At 41.5% G+C, this 23,110-nt stretch overlaps 1 protein-coding gene and 1 pseudogene across 3 annotated transcripts in view; one reads left to right on the plus strand and one right to left on the minus strand.

The window, feature by feature from the left end:
* Positions 1-23,110, minus strand: part of RUFY1 (RUN and FYVE domain containing 1) — a 57,630-nt gene that overhangs the window by 15,307 nt on the left and 19,213 nt on the right. For all 3 annotated transcript variants that reach the window (XM_077138229.1, XM_077138231.1, XM_077138230.1), the window contains exons 6-8: positions 5,366-5,427; positions 3,405-3,470; positions 723-792 (exon numbers count right to left, since the gene is read on the minus strand). In XM_077138229.1, the coding sequence (XP_076994344.1) occupies positions 723-792; positions 3,405-3,470; positions 5,366-5,427 (198 nt within the window). The remainder of the gene's footprint in view (positions 1-722; positions 793-3,404; positions 3,471-5,365; positions 5,428-23,110) is intronic.
* Positions 13,975-14,605, plus strand: LOC143664684 (THAP domain-containing protein 5 pseudogene; annotated as a pseudogene).

A 23,110-nucleotide genomic window follows, 5' to 3' on the forward strand; every position in this document is an offset into this window, starting at 1 on the left:
GCCCTCTCCACCCTGGCCTCCGGCCTCCAAGGGTCCTCCTAAGAGCTGGCAGCCAGCCGGCTGCAGCTCCCTTAGCCATCGGAGAACACTTCCTCCTTCCCGCTGGACTTGCTGGGCAGCCCTGAGCAGACTGGGGGCCACTACCTGTGCAAAGGCTCAGAAAGGCTGAGCCACCCCCCTGCAGCTAACAGGAGACAAGATGTGTCCAGCAAGGAGGCTGCCGGGCAGTGGGCAGCCAGCACTCTTCCTCGGCCTCAGCCCTCCTTCTTCCTGTCCTTTCATTCTCTCTCCTCCTAGTGAGAAAGAAGAGAAAAACTGTGCTGTGGGGAGACGGCTCCATGCTTCAGAGAGGCAGTAGAGCAGAGGGGCGACTTGGGCACTTATACCTCAACAGGTCTGGGCCTTCTAGGGCCACAGAGAGACCGGGAAGGCGGGAAAAGAGGAAGGAAACAGCAAGGTCACAACAGAAGCTGAGTTTCTCCCACGCTGAGCTTCTGCTGGATTGCCTGGGTGTGATACAATCGGATCACTGCAAACCGGCCCACGATGGGCTCCCCGGGGCCCCGACACAGCACAACAGAGGTCCCCTGGGGCATGAAGCTGGCGTGCACCAGTCCCACAGGCAGCGCCCCTCCTGCCACCAGCAACCTCGTCGTCGGGCTGGCCAACCAGGCCAACTCTCAGTAAGTGCTGTCTCATGTAAGAATTTCAGGGTTACGAACCTCTTCTTGAAGCTTTGAATTTGTCTTTTCCAAGCCATCTATCTTGGCCTGAAGATCCCCAACCGTGCAGCTATAGAAAATTAAAATATTAAGTAAATATGAATGTATAAAAGCTGACTGTTTTCCTAGCCTGCAAAAAATGAGAACAGAGGTGTTTAGATTTTGTAAATGAAGTGGAAAATCAGAAGGTCTCTAATTAACTCAGGGGAGATGGAAATTCTCTATATAGCTAACAAGAAATACTGTTTCAGAAGATGGACATTGTGTCGTGTGAAGTAAAGTGTTTAGAAGCAAGTGCAACTTGTACACCACTCAGTTCTGAAAACTGTAACATACGTGATGTGCATTATGTAAGTGTGCGAACACTGTGTTAGATGAGTGGAGGGTATTTTCCTAGAAAATGCAAATGACCAAAAAGAAGCAGAGAACCTCCATGGACAACCAGCCAGACCAAATGAAAAGCCAGTGAAGCATTACCTCCACTCTATGGCTTCGAATTCTCAAGGACTGAACAGTGCTCATGGGCCAGAAGCTGTACCAGGCAAAGGCATGAAGCAGTGCTCCCTAATTCATTCTGTGAAGCTGCATGCTCCTGATACGTGCCAGAGTAAGAAAACTGGAAATAACAAAGTCGGGTTGCATCTTAAGAGAATGATTAAATCGTCAAAGCTATGATCAAGCAGAGTTTATCCCTGCGATAGGGGAATGGTTCATTAGGATGGCATTCATTAATAAAATAAACCATAAATCGATACATTTTAAGGACAATAATCATTATTATCTTAATGGATGTGGAAAGGCATTTGATAATGTTCAATATTGATCCCTGATAAGAAGGTCTCTAGGATTAAAGAATCTTTCTCAAAATGACAGCCAGCATGACACTTAAGGAGACCCTGGAGCAGCACTGCCCCGAGCTCAGTCCAAGGAAGGTGTCGGCTCCTTTGCAGTTTACCTGGGATAGCTGAGGTGCCACTACACTAAGAGGGGTCCTGAGAGAGTCACGCCAGATGGAGACTCTTCTGCCCCCTCTCCCCACCAACATCTCCAGAGGTTAGGGCTGCATGAAACACATTAGCAGCTGTTCTAGTTTTCTAGCTGCTGGAATGCAATATACCAAAAATGGAATGGCTTTTAACAAGGGGAATTTAATAAGTTGCAAGTTTACAGTTCCAATCAAAGGCATCCAGGGAAAGATACCTTGGTTCAAGAAGGCTGATGAAGTTCAGGGTCTCTCTCTCAAGTGAGATGGCACATGGTGAACACAGTCAGGGCTTCTCTCTAGGCTGGAAGGGCACATGGCGAATACGGTGTCATCTGCTAGCTTTGTCTCCTGGCTTCCTGTTTCATGAAGCTCCCCGGGAGGCATTTTCCTTCTTCATCTCCAAAGGTCGCTGGCTGGTGGACTCTCTGCTTCGTGGTGCTGCAGGATTCTCTGCTCTCTCTGAATCTATCATTCTCCAAAATGTTTCCTCTTTTATAGGACTTCAGAAACTAATCAAAACCCACTCAAATGGGTGGAGACATGTCATCCCCTAATCCAGTTTAACAACCATTCTTAACTAAATCACATCAACCAGGGAGATGATCTCATTACAGTTTCAAATATACAGTATTGAATAGGGATTATTCTACCTTTAAGAAATGGGATTTATATTAAAACATGGCTTTTCCTAGGGGGCATACTTCCTTTCAAACCAGCACAGCAGCTTTCCAGTTAAAATGAAAAGTCAAGATAATAAGATATCTGCCCTCACTACCTGACAGTTCTGGAAAGCCCAGCCCAGTGGTTCCAATGCCTCTCATGCCCTGAGACACCAGCAGGAACGCCCTACTTCCAGCAGCAGGGCTTACCAGTGCTGTGATTTTCACCCAAGGGGCTGTACGGTGGGGACTTGTGCTAGTTTGAGGCTGCTGTGTGCCCCAGAAAAGCCATGTTCTTTAATCCTGATTAAAGGATTAAGGGGATCTTTTTTATTAGGTTGTTTCCATGGAGATTGACCCACTCAACTGTGAGTGGTAATTTTTGATTGGATGATTTCCATGGAGATGTGTCTCCACCCATTCAAAGTGCAGTGGCCTACTGGAGTCCTTTAAGAGGGAATCATTTTGGAAAAAGCTTCAGAGCCAACATAGGCAAGAGACCTTTGGGGATACAGAAAGAAAACATCCCCAGGGGAGCTGTTTGAAAGGAGAAGCCGGGAGAGAAAGCCAGCAAAAGTCACCATGTGGCTTCCCAGCTGACAGAGAAACCCTAAAAGCCATCGGCCTCCCTGGACACCTTAGTTTGGACACTTTATGGCCTTGGAACTATAAATTTATAACATAATAAATCCCCTTTATAAAAGCCAACCTGTTTTGTTATATTGCATTTCTGGCAGCATTAACAAACCAATACAAAACTGAAGATTCAAATTTTAATCTGTTTACTTCTCTAAATTATATTAACTGTACAAAAAAACAAAACCCAGAGAATTCCCCAAAGTTCTTTATTAATAAGAAATTCTACTCCTTCATGCATATTGCTTGAATGGTAACTTTTTTTCTTGTTTGGGGGGAAAAGCACATTATGAATGATAACTGTTAGTTATAAATTTTATGGCCACCCAAAAGCGCGGCATGAGCTTATCATAGGCTGCTGAGCACACAACTGTAAGACAGGAGGAGGGGAGGAAGTCCTACCTTAAGTGCCGGTTAAGTTCTTCCACATAATTCTTTTGATCAAGGACATCAGTAATTCTTTCATGCCTTTTTTCAAAAGAGCAAGAAGAAGTGGGACATATTTTTTTTACCGTTCGTGTCTTTGGATTGCCCCCAACCTTCCCACCGGCTCAAAGAAGTGCCAATGTGCTTGGGAAACCAAGAAACAGTGAGAGTTTAGTGACGCCTGCAGGGTTTCAGAGTGAGCAGAGCCAAGTGCTGGGAGATGCGGCTCTGCACTGCAGCCCCGTGGGAAGCAGGGCTAGGCCTGCAGAGGAGGAGCATGTGTCCTCAGTGGGACCGTGGGAGCACAGCCCACCATGTGCAAGGGGCTGTCGGATGTGGCAGAGGAAGCAGTACTTTTAACACCGAGGGAAAGGGGCCCAGGGGACTTTCTGAAACACAAAGCTGATCAGTTCTTAAGGCCAGGGAAGCCTGGGTTAAAAGAACAAAACGAAAGCACTAATGTTTTAAAAGTTAAGATTCCCCCTCCCCCAATTTCCTTAGGTACATATGTACGTACATAATTTACACAAATGGGATCATTTTTCCCAAGCTCACGCCATATGCGCTGGATTTGTTTTTCAGGGCAGCCATCTGGTTATTTTACCTGCGTCCCCCTGCCCGGCCCCTCGCACAGCTCTCTCAGGCAACCCTCACCAATACCATGTCTAGCCTTATGGTGCCAACGCAGGTGTGTGCAGACACTTTCTATATATGTGTCCATATACGCATATGCTATCTGCACATGCACGTACATGCATATATAGCTGACATTTAAGGATACCGTGTGTATTAGGGATTTCTGGTTGATGAAAATGGGATGTTACGTGTACTTCTCCATGTCATAGTTGGTTCAATCAACAACTCCCTCCAGGTCTACTCTAACAGTAGCTCAAATGTGTTCTTTTTTATTTTCTATAATTCATTGGATTATCCCCTTATTGGTGGGTAATAATTTTATTTCCACTCTAACCCCCTCCCAGGTCTGCCTGCTGTCTCCTTACCCCACTGTTTTTGGGGTCTGTGTGCCACCCTAGAAATGCTCTGTGTTATGAAAGCATAACGTGTATGCACCTCTATCATAAATGCCACTGTGTTCTTTAACTTGCTTTCCTTTTTCTCCTGGATCACTTATTTTAAAAGAATGCTGTTACAGGATGAGAAAGAGCTAGAAAGTTTCAGGAAAGAGCACCACAGCACGAGCGTACTCACAAAAAGGTTTGTGAGGAGACGAGGAGGAATTTCTTGGCGGGAAGCATGGACTGCAGTGGGGGTGAGAGGCGGTGTGAGTGGGGAAACTTCATATTTACTCTTTTTCCCTCTGTAGAGCTGTGGTGGTTTGGAGCTGGAAGTACCCCAGAAAAACACGTTCTTGAACTCAGCCCATCCTTGGGGTTCTAAGTAGGTTGAATGTGAGCCCTTCCTTCTGACAGGGTGGGCTTGACCCAATCAGGATGGTCTTGACCCTATTGCTGGAGCCTTTATCAGCAGAAGGAAAGCCAGACAGACAGAGAGAGAAAGGCAGGGGACACAGGGGCCCGAGGTCAACCAAGCCCAGAAGAGAAGGGCGAGGCCAGGGGAGGCAGCCTCGGGCATGGCTGAGGGGCAGAGGGACCCAGGAGTCAGGGTGGCAGCCAGCCTTCAGGACCAAAGCATCGCCAGGATGGCGCCTTGATCCAGCTCTTCTCTTAGCCTCGCACGAGTGAGCCGATTCACTCCTGCGCTAGGTGGGCCGCTGCATGGCGTCTGCTTGAGCAGCCCCGGGAACGAAAACAGGAGCTTAGTTTCTTAAACAAGGAGGATCATTAGTATATTACCTTGTAGTCAGAAATAACTAACTAAAAAAAAAAAAAATCCCAAATAAAGCAAAAAACAAAAGTAGTGGTCTTTGCCAGGTTCGTCTGAAAGGTGAGGAGGGGTGGCAGAGCGCGCAGACTTACTCTTTGCCACCATCCAGATCCTGAGCGCCCGGAAGGTAGAGGGAAAAGTCGATCACGCCCACCTGGCCGGGATAAAATACACATGTTCAAATGAAAAACAACACTTTCCGTTTTCCACAGGCCTGGTAAGCTTTAAAATTTGGGCTGTTTATACCCCTGCCTCTTTCTTACCAGCACGTTCTTAGCTCTAGAGGGTGGCAATCAACCAAGCCAGCCAACCAGGAGAAAAGTAACCCACCACTTTCTAGAAGAAACACTAATTAAAAATGAGAATTTAAGGAAAGAGTATGAAATTTTACCACTGAGTTAAATTAATAATCACGTTGTTTACAAAGACCAACAAATCCTCTGGGTACAAAGCAATTCCTGGGGCTCAGCAGAAGCCTCCACGGGCCCAGAGAGGGGCTCTGTGGCTGCTGGGCACTGCAGGGGACCAGGACCCGTGCACCCCTGGGCCGGTCCACCAGGCCATCAGCGCCGTGCTCCTCCCTGGGACACGGGAGGGCTGCTACAGCTGGAAGGGCCCAGCACTGTGTGAAAACTCTCGCTTCAGCATCTCCCAGGACCCTGCAACTGCAATGTGTGTAGTGCCATGATGCCAACTATGGAAAGAAGCTCCAGGACACAATAGGTTTTTCTTCAACCTTTTATTTGGAAATGATTCAAACTTATGGGACAGTCACAAAAATGATACAAAGTCTTTACGGAGAATTCCAACATACCCACCTCTCCCCAGATACCCAGATCCACCAACTCCCCATTTGCTGTATATTCTACCCAATTCTCTCTCTCTCTCCATCCATCCACCAACCACCCATCTGTCTATTTCCTAAACATCTGAGAGTAGGCTGTACACCTCATGCTCCCTGAATGCACAATACTTCCATGGACATTTCCTAGGAACAAGGACTACTGCACTTAGGTTAAAACGAAGCCTGTGGGTGATGGTTTTAAAATCTGTCGGCAAATTCTTTGGCACAGCCCCATCAGGAGGAATCGATATTCTCACCCTTCAGACCCGGGTGGTCTCTGGGCCTGTCTCGGTGAGCGGAAGGCCGTGGAAATGACATGGCTGACTTCGGCAGCTACGTTAAGAGAGGCCGCACAGCTCCCGTGTGTCATGGCCTCTGGAGTTCTGAGCTGCCATGGAAGAAGTCCGGCTACCTGTACCCCTTGCTCCCGTGTGTCATGGCCTCTGGGGTTCTGAGCTGCCATGGAAGAAGTCCGGCTACCTGTACCCCTTGCTGGACAGACCACGTGGAGAGACGCCAAGGACACAGAAGGAGAAGCCTCTGCTGCTCCCGTCACCTGTTTCTTGAGTCTCTTCGGCCGAGAAGACACGCATGCTAGAGAGGAGACCTTCTGAGAGCTGCCGCTCCTGTCCCTGTGCGACCGTGCTCACGCAGCCTCGAGCAGAAACCGCCCTTCTGGGCTCTGCAAGCCCAGAGAGCAGCAGTGCTCACTGCGAGTGACCGTCACTGACCAGTTACCCAGCGACAGAACAATGGAACAGATCGAATTTAAAATGAAACCTATGTACACATGAATGCCTAGAGAGAGTAGAAGAGAGTCTAGAAAGATATCCCCCCACCAGGACACTGTTCTTTCCTATGGGGAAGAGAGCAGTATCAGAGTGTGGGGTGGAGAAGAGGAGTTTGAATTTCACTTTTCACTCCAGACACTTCAGTATTGCCTAAGTTTTTTTTAACAAGTATGTTAATTTTGTAATAAAACAAGCCATAAAAATGCATATTCAGCTGGGAGAAAAAACCCAACAACAATCCAAAGAATGGGAAAGAATTAAGACCAAAAGCAGAAAGGTATTAGAAGCAAATAAAGCCCTCTCCCCAAAGAAGAACGGAAAAGATGAGACCAAGCGCTCTCGCCAGGTGTGCTCGTGCGAGGAACCTATCTTGAAACGCCCCGTGGCAATCCCTGGCGCAGTGCTGTGGTGCCCACAGAGGACAGGGCGACCTGGAGGCCCAGCTACTTCCTTCAGGTCCCCCGACTTCCAGACAGCGTCTGCAGCGCTTCACCACGTGGGCAGACAATGCGGGCTCCGCACAGGCGCAGCAGACCACGCGTCGCTCGGGAAGGCCGATGGGCGAGGCCATCTGTGGGCAGCTGGAAAACACCCCAGCCCTGGAGCAGCAGCTGCCTCACCTCCGGGGGCATCTGGGCTCGGTGCCACCACACAGAGGACCTCGCTGAGATCGGGCACGCGCCGAGGGCAAACAAGGTACCAGCGCCGTGCCCCACATGAGGCCGCTGTGCCTGCCCACAACACTTGTCCGGAGCCCAAGGAGACACTTCTTCCAGGCTTTCGGCATCACCGCTCTGATCTCCAGGGGCCCCCCCAGAACCCCCAGTGACGCGGGGCCAGTGGAGCCACGCTGCTGGGGCGCAGAGCATCACATCTCTCCCTTCCCCTTTGGGCAGGTGGGCCGTCCACAGGTGTCTGCCAGCGGCAGCATTACAGCCTGAAGTGCCTGACTACACCGAGAAAACTGCACTGTTGCTTCCTGGAGGGTGTCAAAGTGTGCCACCCTGTACCTGCAGACCAGTTACCCACCTGTGGCATCAGCACCCCATGCCATCCTCAGTGGGGACAGCAGCTCTGGTTTTGTCTGTGGGGACCGACCACACCTCCCCATTTGCTGAAAAGGTCAAGGCCTGCTAGGCTGACCCCTCTGCATATGTGGCTGCCGCTACGACTGCTGCTGCTGCAGTCCAGTCAATGGTGAAGCAAAGGAAGAGTCAGAGGAGTCGGGTGAGGATGTGGGATTTGGTCTCTCTTACTAGTCTCCAAAGAGCAGCCAACTCAACTAGCTGTATTTGTGAAATGAAGAAATAAAGGCTTACTTCTCTTAACAAAACAATGAAACCAAGTTCAACAAAAAGTAGGTAAACCTCCACCAGGTACAATTAATATTTAGCAAATGTACACTGTTAAAATGAGAACAGTGAGATGAAAAGCACTATGAGACTTCGGGGGAGGATGCTGGAAGAGGGAGCACCCACCAAGGCAACTGTTGAACAGGAAGGCGTGGCCAGAGACCACTGCTACAGCCCTGCACAGCCCCCAGGGCGTGGCGGCAGGAGCAGGGGGTGCAGGGAGGATCTGCAGATTTGGATTGCTGGGTCCCAGCTCTGGGGGAAGGGGAGGAGAAATAAAGATGCAGGGCTTACACCTGGCTGCAGCAAAACTTAGCTGCAGGGCTGCATTTGCTGGGCAGTCCAGGAGAGCTCAGCTTTGGGGCTATGGTGAAGTTTCTGGTGCCCCTGATGACCTCTCCACAAGGCTCTCTGGAGCCTGTCTGCACTCCTTCCGGGTCCCCAGCCTTGGATTGGCTGGCAAGGCTGAGCTGTGAAGGTCCTCCCAGGAGCTGGCCCTCCTTCCCAGAATTTCCCCTCCAGGCACATCGGAGGGAGACAGTGAAAGGGGTGTGAATCCCAAGAGGCAGACCGTCTGGACAATGCGTGCGGAAGCAGAAGGGACAACCCAACCCCATGAACAGGGGCACTCCAGGAAAACCAAGCAGCAGGCCACGACAAGGCAGAGGCCCCGTGCTACAGGGAAACCCCTGTGTCATCACCAGCCAGGGAGCAAACCAAGACACAGGCAGGCCAGGGAGTAAGTCCCAGAGTTAACATTTTAAAATATTAAAATGTGCAGTGTGCAACAAAAGACAAAGAAAGATGAGGGAAATGACTGCCCATGCAAAGGAGGGTAAATACCCAGAAAACACCAGTGCAGGAGACGAGAACGTGACATACCAAGCAAAGTCTTCAACAGAATGATCTTAAAAATGCTTGAGGAGATGAAGGAAAGAACAGAGAAAGAACTACAGGATATCAGAAAAACGATGAATGAACAATAAAAGAGACTAAATAAAGACGGAGAAATTTTGAAAAGGAACCAAATTACTAGAGTTGAAGACCACAGTAACCGCAATGAAAAAACACCCAGGAGGGTTTCAAGAGCAGAATGGAGCAGGCAGAAGAATCAGTGAACGTGAAGACAAGACACTTGATATCAATCAGGATGAGGAGCAGAAAGAAAAAGGAAACATGAAAGGGAAGCCAGCCGAGGACCCTGTGGGCGCCAGCACACCCGTCTGTGTGAACGGGGGCCCCAGAGGAGGGAGACGGGGGCAGAAGGAACAGTCAAAGAAATACTGGCAGAGAACTTCCTAAACTTAGCAAAAGGTACAAATACACACATCCAAGAAGCTCAGAGAACCCCAAACAGGATAAGCATGAAGAAAGCTACACTCCATCCTGTGCTGATGACACCATCAAGTGCAGAGGGCAAGGAGAAAGCACCATGGTACATGCGAGGGAGATCTGCCAGACTGAGGGCAGACTGCTCATCAGAAACCATGGAGGCAAGAAGGCACTGGGTTGAAATCCTGCAGGTGCTGAAGGAAAACAACTGCCAGCCAAGAATTTTGTAGCCGGCGAGACTTTCAGAAATGACGGAGAGATTAATATATTCTCAGATAAGGAAAAGCTGTGGGAAATCATCACCACTAGTCCTGTCCTACAAACTGTGCTAAAGGGAGCTCTTCATGCTGAACGGAAAGGAAAGGTGGTGGTTCAAAGCAGCGTACAGAAGTAAAGATCCCCCAAAAAAGCTGATTGTGATGATGAATGCACAACTATATGATGAGACTGTGAACCACTGATTGTATACTTTGGATGATTACATAGTTTGTGAATATATAACATATATCAATAAAATTGCATTAAAAAAAAAACTGCGGTAAAGGTAAATGCCAGTATTATTATTGTGTTGCATTGTTTGGTAGGCAATTCCACTTTTTAATTACTATGGGGCTAAAATGTAAATGCATAAAAAGTAATGATAAATCTAGATTCCTGGACATACAATGTACAAAGGTAATAAATGATAACAAGTACAAAAAAAATGGTGGGGGCCAGAAGTGTGCAGGAAAGTGTATGTGCATGATATTAAAGTTAGTACAAACCAAACACAACTACTATAATTTAGGAGGTTAAATTTTAACCTTATGGTACCCATAAGAAAACAGATGAAAAGTATATCCAGATAGCAATGAGAAGGCACTCAATATGGTACAGCACAAGAAGGCAAATGAATACAAGTGGGCTTTAATGGAGATGAGAGACAACCAGGTAAGACTGCAAAGGCCAGCCAGGGGAACAGCAGCAGAAAGACGTGTGCACCAGCTGCAGGGTAAGTGTGAGCACGCGGCCACTCGCCTGTGCTAACGCTCATGAGCTTCTACCCGTTTCCTCTGCACAACAAAGACTTGAGAAACGGTTAAAAACTATGAAACGTGATCGATGGGTTCCCAGGAAATACCAGTTCCTACGTAGCGGCCATTTCACTCCCGACTTGCATGACATCTGATGGGGTATCCGACACTGGAAACAAACTGCAATTCCAGCAGTATTTTCCTTGCCAGAAGACAATCAGGTACTGAAGCCAGGGAGAAGGGGTTGATGCTGAGCACAGGGTGAGAGGGAGGTATAACAAATACTTGAGAAAAAAAGAAAAATTTTTGCTTTTACCAAAAGAGTAATAATATATACAGACATATTTTTTTGCCTGGGCAGGCACCAGGAACCAAACCTGGGTCTCCAGCATCGCAGGTGAGAAGTCTGTCTACTGAGCCACCATGGCCCGCCCGTAATAATGTTTTTTAAACAATTTTAATTAAATTCATGAAGCATAGCTTGAAACAAGTAAGCAAAAGATAATACATACATAAGTTATTAAGTTATTAATTTAACTTAATGAGTAAGAATTTTTTACTGGTCTTTTGAATGGTCTGAAACTTTTCCCTCATATATCAAATATGCTTAATGCTTTTTAGAAAGTACTTTAAGGTATAGTTGTGTTGTTACATATTTAGAACATATCTTTTTAAACAAATAAACCTATTTGGCCAGTGTACTGCTCAGAGTTACAATTAAATAATTAGAAAGAATTAGTAAGAGAATAAGCCTAGAAAGGGCTTTTTTTTTTTTTTTTTTTTGGTATATGTAAAAGCTGTTCTTTAATTCTTTCAATTGCTCATTATAATTCCTCAAATTTAAGTATCAACTTTCCAATTGATACTTGCTTTCAATGGTTAAATATTATCTCATGATGCTGGAAACTAAACTTGAGGACCTTTTGTTTTAACTTAAACATTTTCATACTATTTTATTATACCTTTTCTTTACCTCTCCTAGGATTTTAACAACAACAAATCAGGTTCAGGCCTTCAAATGAATTTTTTTTTTTTCCTTTTCCTATACACATTTTTATTTTATTTGAAACCACCTCAAATGTGTTTCATGCAAGGACATGATATAAAAATATGTAATTATATATCCTAATATAACTGTAGTCCCGCAGGAAATGAAACATTTCACAAGATTAAGTAAGATGTTATAATACTTTCATGAAGTTTGATTTTTTAAAAAATTTTTTTATTAATTAAAAAAAATTAACACAACATTTAGAAATCATTCCATTCTACATATGCAATCAGTAATTCTTAATATCATCACATAGATGTATGATCATCATTTCTTAGTACATTTGCATCGATTTAGAAAAAGAAATAGCAAGACAACAGAAAAAGAAATAAAATAATATAGAGAAAAAAATAAAAAATACAAAAAATATATATAAAAAAACAAACAAAAAAAACTATAGCTCAGATGCAGCTTCATTCAGTGTTTTAACATAATTACATTACAATTAGGTAGTATTGTGCTGTCCATTTTTGAGTTTTTGTATCTAGTCCTGTTGCACAGTCTGTATTGAAAGGGCATCTTTTTAAAAGAATTTGAGAATATTATTTTCTAGGGAAAAGACTCTTCCAAAAAAAATCTCAGAAGAAAAAATTAGAGTGTGAGAAAGAACAATCATTTGCATCAAATGGGCCTACAAAAAATACAGCCAAGGACATGTTCCCTGAACATGCAGAAATTACCTAGTTCATCTGCCGTGACACATCCCCCAGCTCCAAAGCAGAAAATATTCAAAGTAACATTAACTCTTAACATGGTTAAATAAGATACTGAAAAACCACAATCTACTTTGGAAATATCAGTTACCCAAGATACAGATATGAAACCGAGAAGTTATCATTTTACTAAATCATTATTACAGATACTCTTTTTACTTTTTGGTATACTGGAGTAGACAGAAGGAAATTACTGAAATCTCTAAATTGTAATCCAGTTACCTTGATCTATTTATTTATTTTTAATCGACAAGCCAAAACAACATACAAACATGAACATTCTTAACAAACAAACATTCCATAAATGGTGTACAATCAATGGCTCACAATATCATCACATACTTGTATATTCATCACCATGATCATTTTATGAACATCTGCATCACTCCAGAAAAAGAAATAAAAAGAAAAAAGAAAAAACTCATACATCCCATACCACTTACCCCTCCCTCTCACTGACACTAGCATTTCAATCTACTAAATTTATTTTAACATTTGTTCCCCCTATTATTTATTTTTAATCCATATGTTTTATTCATCTGTCCATAAGGTAGATAAAAGGAGCATCAGACACAAGGTTTTCACAATCACACAATCACACAGTCACACTGTGAAAGCTGTATCATTATTCAATCATCTTCAAGAAACATGGCTACTGGAACACAGCTCTACAGTTTCAGACAGTTTCTTTCAGCCTCTCCATTACACCTTAACTAAAAAGGTGATATCTATTTAATGTGTAAGAATAACCTCCAGGATAACCTCTTGACTCTGTTTGGAATCTCTCAGCCATCGACACTATTTTGTCTCATTTCTCTCTTTCCCTCAATCCCTTGATGCTGAGCCTCAGCTGATTCCAGGATCTCTGTCCCACGTTGCCAGGAAGGTCCACACCCCTGGGAATCATGTCCCATGTAGAGAGGGGGAGGGCGGTGAGTTTGTTTCTCGTGTTGGCTGAGAGAGAGAGGCCACATCTGAGCAACAAAAGAGGTTCTCCTGGGGGTGACTCTTAGGCCCAATTTTAAATAGGCTTGACCTGTCCTCTGTGGGGATAAGTTTCACAGGAACAAACGCCAAGATTGCCAGCTGCCTTGATCTTTGGTAATGGTTGTACAGCCCTTACCTTCTGCCCCTGTGATTGTAAATACCTTGTGACTAACCTTCACTTGTATCTAGCTATCAACTTTAGAGTCTTGTAATCTAAAGACAGCCCTTACTATTTATTAATGAAGGGTCTTGGTCAGCTCAGAACTAACCCACCTCAGTCCAAAGTTATCTTGATAACTGAGACAGGATCTAACCAAAGTGTGTCCGTCTGACACAGGAAAGTCACCTGCACCTCATTCCGCCGTTTTCTTACACACGTTCTGCCACTAGGCATGTACTCAACCTGCACATGCTCAGTAATCAGATCCCCCCAATCCCATCATTTGGGGCCACTGTGTCCGTCACCCTAAATCCTGCCCACCTTTTCTCCAATACAACTTTCAAAATTTCAACAGTTCAGGTAGACAGATCTTGGGCCACGAGGTCACCTGCCTCACGCCTAGTAATAAACTCCTCCTCTCTTTGAAGCGCTGGTGTCTCAGAAATTGGTTACTGAGAATGTTGGGCGAAAGAATCCATGGCCTTGGTCCAGTAATAGATCAAGGTGCTTTTCACGTATCTTTTGACAATCTCAATTCTACAACTATTACTTTGACAACTTCAGATTCAGAAAGTATTCAGCAGCCTGAAAACTCAACAAGTGCTGGAAATTTTGCTAATCCAAATTTTACAAATGACTCTGGAAATTAAGTCAGCACAGGAAAATCCAGTCTTATTCAGCACAATTACTCAAACAGTTGAATTAAACACAAATAAGGAATCTGTTATTGCCATTTCTGTACCCACTGAAAATCCTAGACCTACAATTTTTCTATACCCATCCAACAAGAAATCATGGAAATGGAAGACACAGTGAAGGCTCCTATGTAATGACGGGACTGTGGGACAGAGGTCGCACAGACTGAATGGTCTTACTGCACACAAGAAATAAACAAGGAACAGGTGTGGCTGAAAGTTTCTCAGCTATATTCAAAGGCAGCACTTTCTTGAGCTACATGAGCAACACGCCCTAGGAAGACCGAAGTCTTAGGGCGCTTTCACAAGGCGTGAACAGGAAAACTGGCTGTCTGAAGAAAACATCAAGATTACGGATAATCACTGCACAACATACAAGGTTACTATGGTATAAAAAGGTTTTAAATGCATAATTAAGCTTTTTGCAGTCCAACCAAATTATATGTAAAGTGAACTTTTTCCTGTATACATTTCTCATTTTAATGAAACTATGAAAGTGCTCTGTTACAAACTACATTCTGCTCCTGGAATGCTCATTTTTGAGAAAAAACAAGAGAATTTGAACGGTAGAGAATGGTTCTATTCCTTGATAATTTTCCAAATTAAAGTTAAAATATAGTAAGTGATATGATTAAGTCATAAAATGAGAAAACACTGTGATATGGTAAAAGAGATCCCAGAATAACCAAAAGGGGGAAGAGAGAAATGAGACAAAATTAAGTTTCAGTGGCTGAGAGACTTCAAACAGTCAAGAGGTTATCCTGGAGGTTATTTTTATGCATTAAACAGATATCCCTTTTTAATTTATGGTGTATTGGAGAGGCTGGAGGGAAGTACCTGAAACTGCTGAACTGTGTTCCAGTAGCCTTGATTCTTGAAGATGACTGTATAAAGACATGTATAACTTTCACAATGTGACCGTGTGATTGTGAAAACCTTGTGTCTGATGCTCCTTTTATCCATGGTATGGACAGATGAGTAAAAAAAAAATGGATAAAAAATAAATAATGGGAGGGATAAAGAACAAAAAATTGGGTAGATTGCAATATAATATCATCACATAGTTGTGTATTCATCACCATGATCATTTTTAGAACATTTGCATCACTCCAGAAAAGAAAAGAAAAAAAAACACACACACCCCACACCCCCAATCATTTTTTGAACATTTATCATCACTCAGGCAAAAGAAATAAAAAGAAAAAAGAAAAAAAATCATACATACCATACCCCTCACCCCTCTCTCTCATTGACCACTAGTGCTTCCATCTACCCAATTTATTTTACCCTTTGTCCCCCCATTATTTATTTATCTATATCCATATTTTTCACTCATCTGTCCATACCCTGGATATAAGGGGCATCAGACATAAGGGTTTCACAATCACACAAGTCATATTATAAATGTTATATCTTTATACAATTGTCTTCAAGAATCTAGGCTACTGGAACACAGCTCAACAGTTTCAGGTACTTCCCTCCAGCCACTCCAAATTGACACCAAAACTAAAAAAGGCTATCTATATAGTGTATAAGAATAACCTCCAGGATAACCTCCTGACTCTGAAATCTCTCAGCCACTGACACTTTATTTTGACTCATTTCTCTCTTCCAACTTTTGGTCAAGAGGCTTTCTCAGTCCCATGATGCCGGGTCCTGGCTCATCCCAGGTTTTCTGTCCCACATTGCCAGGGAGATTTGCACCCCTGGAGTCATGTCCCACATAGGGGGGAGGGCAGTGAGTTCATATGCTGAGATGGCTTAGAGAGGGGCTACATCTGAGCAACAAAAGGGGTTCTCTGGGGGTGACTCTTAGGCCTAATTTTATTCTTTTTTACAGGGGCAGGCACTGGGAAACAGTCTCCAGCATGGCAGACAAAACTCTACCTGCTGAGCCACCGTGGCCCAGGCCTAATTTTTGCTAGGCTTAGACTGCCTTTTGCAGGAATAAGTTTCATAGGGGCAAACCCCAAGATTGAGAGCTTGGCCTATTGATTTGGTTGTTCCAAATGATTGCGAGAATATCAGGAATTCTATGAGGATGCTTTTAACAGAATAGGTTTCTATAAAATAATCTATACTTATATATTACCAGAGGTTGGCCAGAATTCAATAATAGTAGCTATTGGAATATCCTCAATATTGAATTATATGTTTGACCTTTTAGGTATTTATATATTTGTATCATTCGTATTATAATTTTATTCAGTTGAACTAAAATAATGAACCACTCAGTCCAGTTCTTACAAGAGGTATTTTAAGCTTAAAAATATATATATTTCAGTACCTTATATATATAAGATTCTCAATCTTAATACACAGTCATTTAAGCTTTTTAACATTCTGTACTCATAAAGTTATATTTATAAATAAAAAATGTGTATATTTATATAAAAGTATATTTTAGGAATCATAGTTTGTAACTTTTCCTTAATAGGTATAACTTTTTAAAAGTTTGTGCTTGTGTGTCATTTTAAAATTCCAGAATGCTATAGTAATATCTAATACTATACATTCACATTTCTGCTTACCGTAATGAAATTTATAGGCAGGAAATTACAGGTAAGTAATGAATACCTTACGGAGACAAGTAGGAAAGAGAACTGGTGGTGATGTAAACAAAAATACTGCTTAAGTCCACAAAAGCTTAAGAAAAATTAATGTCAAAGCAAAGAGTGGTAGTAATACAAATGTGAAAAAATAGGTGCTCTGTTCTCTTAAACCTAGCAGTAGAATTCAATAGTTCATGGTTGTCCTAATGTTTACGGGAAAGTTTCTGTTAGTCTGAGTCTTAGTTTTCTCATCCATAAAATAAAAGATTTAATTACCTAGCTTGTAGGATGGATTTGAGAATTCTTTAAGGTATAGAAGAATATACCTTAGAATATTCCTGGAAAATAGGAGGTGCTCAATAAGTATTAGTTGTCTCTGAACAGCAAATGGAATATTAATTGTTTTATAAATGCATGGTGATTATTTTGGCCAGATTTCACTTGTTTTCTTCAGGCTAATATAATTGCTATTATATAAAAAAAAAGTAAATGGGTTAAATACTTATGTTAAAAGGCAGAGATTGGAACAACGGATAAAAAAAGCATGACCCAAGGTTGAAATACTGTGGGTCATGAGAGGGAAGGCTAATGAGTATGGGACGTAAGAGTTCTTTTTTTTCTTTTCCTGGAGTGATGCAAATGTTCTAAAAATGATCATGGTAGAGAATACACAACTATGTGATGATATTATGAGTCACTGATAAAAATTAAGGGAAAAAAAAAAAAAAGCATGACCCAGCTAGAATCTCACTGTAAATTCAAAGATACAGGTATGGCTGATGATGAAAGGATGGAAGAAAATACACCATGCAATTAGCAACCAGAAGAGAGCCAGGGTGGCTATACTAATATCAGATACAAGACACCTGAAGTAAAATACAGTTATAAGGGACAAACATGACCACAAACTTATAAAGGGGACAAATCAATAGGCAGGGCCACAATTATAAACATATATGTACCTAACAGCAGAGCCCTGAAATATATGAAGCAAATACCGTTAGCTTTGAAGGAGAAAGTAATGGTTCCACATTAGTAGTAGTAGATGTTAACATGCCACTCTCTATAACAGACAGAATATCCAGTCAGGAGACCAGTAAGGAAGAACAGGACTCGAATGACAGACGAAACCAGCAAGACCTAAAGAGACACGCGTAGAGCACAGCACCCAGTGAAATCAGAAGCGTTTCGGAGTGCACACGAATCCTACTTTAGAACAGATCACGTGTTGGGTCATAAACAAGTCTCAACAGAAAAACCCTAGAATGAGCTGAGACTTAGCATCAAGGGATTGAGAAAACCTTCTCGACCAAAACGGGGAAGAGTGAAATGAGACAAAGTGTCAATGGCTGAGAGATTCCAAACAGAGTTGAGAGGTTATCCTGGAGGTTATTCTTACGCATTAAGTAGATATCACCTTGTTATCCAAGATGTAGTGGAGAGGCTGGAGGGAACTGCCTGAAAATGTAGAGCTGTGTTCCAGTAGCCATGTTTCTTGATGATGATTATAGAATGATATAGCTTTCACAGTGTGACTGTGTGATTGTGAAAACCTTGTGTCTGATGCTCCTTTTATCTACCTTGTCAATAGACGAGTAGAACATATGGAATAAAAATAAATAATAGGGGGAACAAATGTTAAAATAAATTTGGTTTGAAATGCAAGTGATAAATGGGGGCGAGGGGTAAGAGGTATGGTATGTATAATCTTTTTTTTCTGTTGTCATTTTATTTCTTTTTCTGTTGTCTTTTTATTTCTTTTTCTGAATTGATGCAAATGTTCTGAGAAATGATGAATATGCAACTATGTGATGATATTAAGAATTACTGATTATATATGTAGAATGGAATGATAGGTTAATATTTTTGTAGTTAATTTTTTTAAATTAATAAAAAAATTTCAATAAATTAAAAAACATTGAAATCTTACAATGTGGTCTCTGATTACAACAGAATGAAGTTTTAAATCAATAACAGAGCGAGAAAGGGAAAATTCACAAATACGTGGAAATTAACTAACATACTCTTAAACAACGAATGGGTTAAAGAAGAAATCAGAAGAGTATTAGGGAATACCTTGAGGCGAATGAAAATAAAAATACAGCATACCAAAAGCTGTGGGATACAGTGAAGGCAGTGCTGAGAGGGAGACTGACAGCTCTAAATGCTCACATTAAACAAGAGGAAAGACTTCAAATCAGACACCCAACCTTAAAACTGGAAGAACTAGAAAAAGCTCAAAGTAAACCCAAAGCAAACAGAAAGAAATAAAGGAATTAAAGCAGAGATAAATGAAATAGAAGACGAAAAAATAATAGAATCAACAAAACCCAAAGGTGGTTCTTTGAAAAGATCAAGAAATTTGGTAAACCTTTAGCTAGACTGACAAAGAAAAAAAGAGAGGATACAAATAATAAAAAATCAGACATGAAAAGGGGGACATTACTACCATCCCTTCTGAAATAAAAAGGACTATAAGAGGATACTATGCCAATAAATTAGATAACCTAGATGAAATGGACAAATTCTTAGAAACACACTAACTACACTGACTCAAGAAGAAAGAGAAGATCTCAACAAATCAATTATTAGTAAAGAGTTTGAATCAGTCATCAAAAACCTCCTAACCAAGAAAAAAAGCCCAGGACCAGAAGGTTTCATAGGGGAATTCTACCAAACACTCCAAGAACACCTAACTCAAATTCTACTCAAACTCTTCCAAAAGCTTGAGGAGGTGGGAATGTTCCATAACTCACTCTACAAGGCCAACATCACCCTTATACCAAAGCTGGATAAAGATACCACAAAAAAAGGAGACTACAGACCAATATCTTTTATGAAAATAGACACACAAATCCTCAACAAAACATCAGCAAACCAAATTCAACAGCATATTAAAAGAATTATGCACCATGATCACGTGGGATCTATCCCTGGTATGCAAGGTTGGTTCAAAAGAAGGAAATCAATTAATGAAGTACACCATATTAACAGAATGAAGGAAAAAAACACATGGTCACCTTAATCGACACAGAAAAGGCATTTGACAAAATTCAGCATCCCTTTTTCATTAAAAAACAAAACAGAACTGTGAAAAACTAGTAATAGATGGGAACTTCAAGATAAAGGGCGTATAGGAAAAACCCACAGCTAACATAAAACTTAACGGTGAAAGACTGAAGGCTTTTCCTCTAAGGTCGGAAACAAGAAAAGGATGCCCACTGTCACCAGTGAAATTCAACACAGTACTAGAATTCTAGTCAGAACATTTAGGCAAGAAAAAGACATAAAAGGCATCCAAGTTGGAAAGAAAGAAGTCAAACTTTCCTTATTTTCAGATGATATGTTCCTATGCACAAAAAAAATCCTGAAAAGTCCACAACAAAGCTACTGCAGCCAATAAATGAAGTGAGCAAAGTGGCGGGGTACAACATCAAACCCCCAAATCAGTAGTTTCTATACACAAGCAATGAACAATCAGAAGAAGAAATCAAGAAAAAATTTCCATTCACAATGGCACTAAAAGATCAAGTATCGAGGAATAAATCTAACCAAGGATGTAAAAGATCTTTACAAGAAAACCACAAAACATGACCAAGAGAAATGAAAGAAGACCTAACTAGATGGGAGGATATTCCATGTTCGTAGACTGGTAGACTAAATGTCATTAAGGTGCCAATATTCCCCAAAGCAATTTATAGATGCAATCCCAATCAAAATCTCAACAACCTTCTTTTCAGAAACAGAACAGGCAACCATCAAACATATAAGGAAGGGAAAGGGGCCTCAAAGAGCTCAAGTCATCTTGAAAAAGATCGAAGTTAGAGTCACACTTTCTGATCTTAAAACTTATTACCAAATATGACTGCTGAATCATTAGATTGATATTTCTTTCAGTCTCTAGTATCTTAGAGCAGCTAGAAATAAAAACCTAAAATTGTGGAACTGTAACCCATACCAAACTCTGATCTGTTCTACAACTAATTGTGGTGCTGTGCATTGAAATTTATTGCTTTATATTATTTTTCACAAAAAAGAAAAAAAAAGTCAATTATGATGATAAAAAGATATTTAATCCTTCCAGCCTCCTGTATTCTGGAGCAGCTAGAAGGAAAAATCTGAGATGATGGTATGGTAGGCCATGACAAACTCTGGGAGCTGTCCTGTAACTACTTGTTGAAGAGTGATTTGAAAACTATTGCTTTTTTCTTTCTTCGCTTTGTATATAAGTTATACTATACCATAAAAAAAGTTAAAACAAACAAACAAACAAACTACTTATTACAAAGCCACAGTAAACAAAACAGCATGGTATACAAGGACAGACATACAGACTGATAGAAGTGAGAAATCAGAAATCAACCTTCATTCTCGTGGCCAATTGATTTTGACAAGGGGGCAAACTATTCAATTGGGAAAGAACAGTCTGTTCAAGAAGTGGTGCTGGGAAAACTGAATCTCCGTTTAAAAAAAAGAAGGTGGACCCCTACACCTCGTACCATATACAAAACTCAACTCAAAATGGATCAAAGACCTAAATGTAAGAGCCAGAACTATCAACTCCTAGGAGAAAATATAAGGACACATCTTCAGGACCTTGTGTTAGACAACAGTTTCTTAGACTTTACACCCAAAGTAGAGGCAATAAAAGAAAAAATAGATAAATGGGACTTCATCGAAATAAAAAAAACTTTTGTTTCTCAAAGGAATTTATCATGAAAGTAAAAAGACAACCTATACAATGGGAGAAAATATTTGTAAACCACATATCCAAAAAAGGATTAATATCCAGTATATAAAAAGAATTTGTTCAATTTAACATCAAAAAGACAAACAACACAATTTAAAAATGGGCAAACTTTGAACAGACTTCTCTTCAAAGAAGATATACAGAAAGCACATGAAGAGATGCCCAACACCATTAACCATCTGGGAAATGTAAATCAAACCACAATGAGATACCATTTCACATCTGTTATAATGACTGCTATTAAAACAACAACAAACAAAAAACACCAGAAAATAAGTGTTGGAGAGGATGTGGAGACATAGAAACACTCATTCACTGCTGGTGGGAATAAAAATGGTGCAGCTGCTACAGAAAGCCATTTGGTGATTCCTCAGAAAGCTAAGTGTAGAACTACCATATGACCTGGCAATCCTACTACTAGGTATATAACCCAAAGAACTGAAAGCAGGGACTCAAACAGATGTTTGCACAGTGATGCTCACAGCAGCATTATTCACAATTGCCAAAAGATGGAAGCAACCCAAGTGCCCATTGCCCAACGAATGGATAAATGAAATATGGTCTACACATCAATGGAGTATTGCTCAGCTGTAAAAAGGAATACGGTCCTGAAATATGCGATGACACACATGAACTTTGAAGCCATCATGCTGAGTGAAATAAGCAGACACAAAAGGACAAATACGTATGATCTCACTGATCTGAAAGAATTAGAGTAAGATTCTAACTCATAGAGTCAAAGTCTAGAATACAGGTTACAGGGGCTGGGGTAGGGGTAGGGAATGGGGAGTTAAGGCTTAAGATGTACAGGGTCTCTGTCCAGAGCGATGGAAGTATTTTGGTAGTGGATGCTGGTGTTGGTAGCACAGTATGTGAACCTAACCAGCAGCACTGAAATATATACCTGGAGGTGGTTAACAGAGCAGATGTCAGACTGTATATATGGTGACAGAATAGAAATTAAAAACAAATCCACAGAACTATGCCCCACAAATAGTGAACCCTAAGTTAAACCATGGACTTTAGTTAATAGTACAATTATAAAAACATGCTGTCATTAATCGTAACAAATGTTCCATAACAATGCAAAGTGTCATTGTGTTGTGGCATATAGAAATCCTGATTCTATGCATGACTGTTCTGTAAATCCACTTCTCTAATAAAGAAAAAAAAGTTACAAAAAGAAAAGCAAAGAAAACAAAACAAACACTGTATGAGAATCCTCTCAAACTACTATAGCTTAATAGATCCAAATGAAATGAACGATTTCTAGAAAAATATATCACTAAAGAACTGGCCTATGGCTTAGGAAAGCAATCAACTGACCACAGGCAATGCAAAAAACAGAGTGGTCAAAGAACTAGGACCAAAGAAAACACAAGGCTGAAGTGATACCAGTAAAGTTCCAGCAAACCTTCAAAGAAAAAATAAATCCAACACTAATAAATTGCTGTAGAGATCCAGAAAAGGAAGAATATTTTAATTTATGAGACTAATCTTATCCTGACACTGAAAAGTGATGAAGACAGTATAGAAAAAGAAAACTCAGAACAGCTTCACTTACAAGCAAAGATGCAAACATTCTAAATAAACCAAA

Source organism: Tamandua tetradactyla, chromosome 20, assembly GCF_023851605.1.
Source record: "Tamandua tetradactyla isolate mTamTet1 chromosome 20, mTamTet1.pri, whole genome shotgun sequence".
NCBI classification, from domain to species: Eukaryota; Metazoa; Chordata; class Mammalia; order Pilosa; family Myrmecophagidae; genus Tamandua; species Tamandua tetradactyla.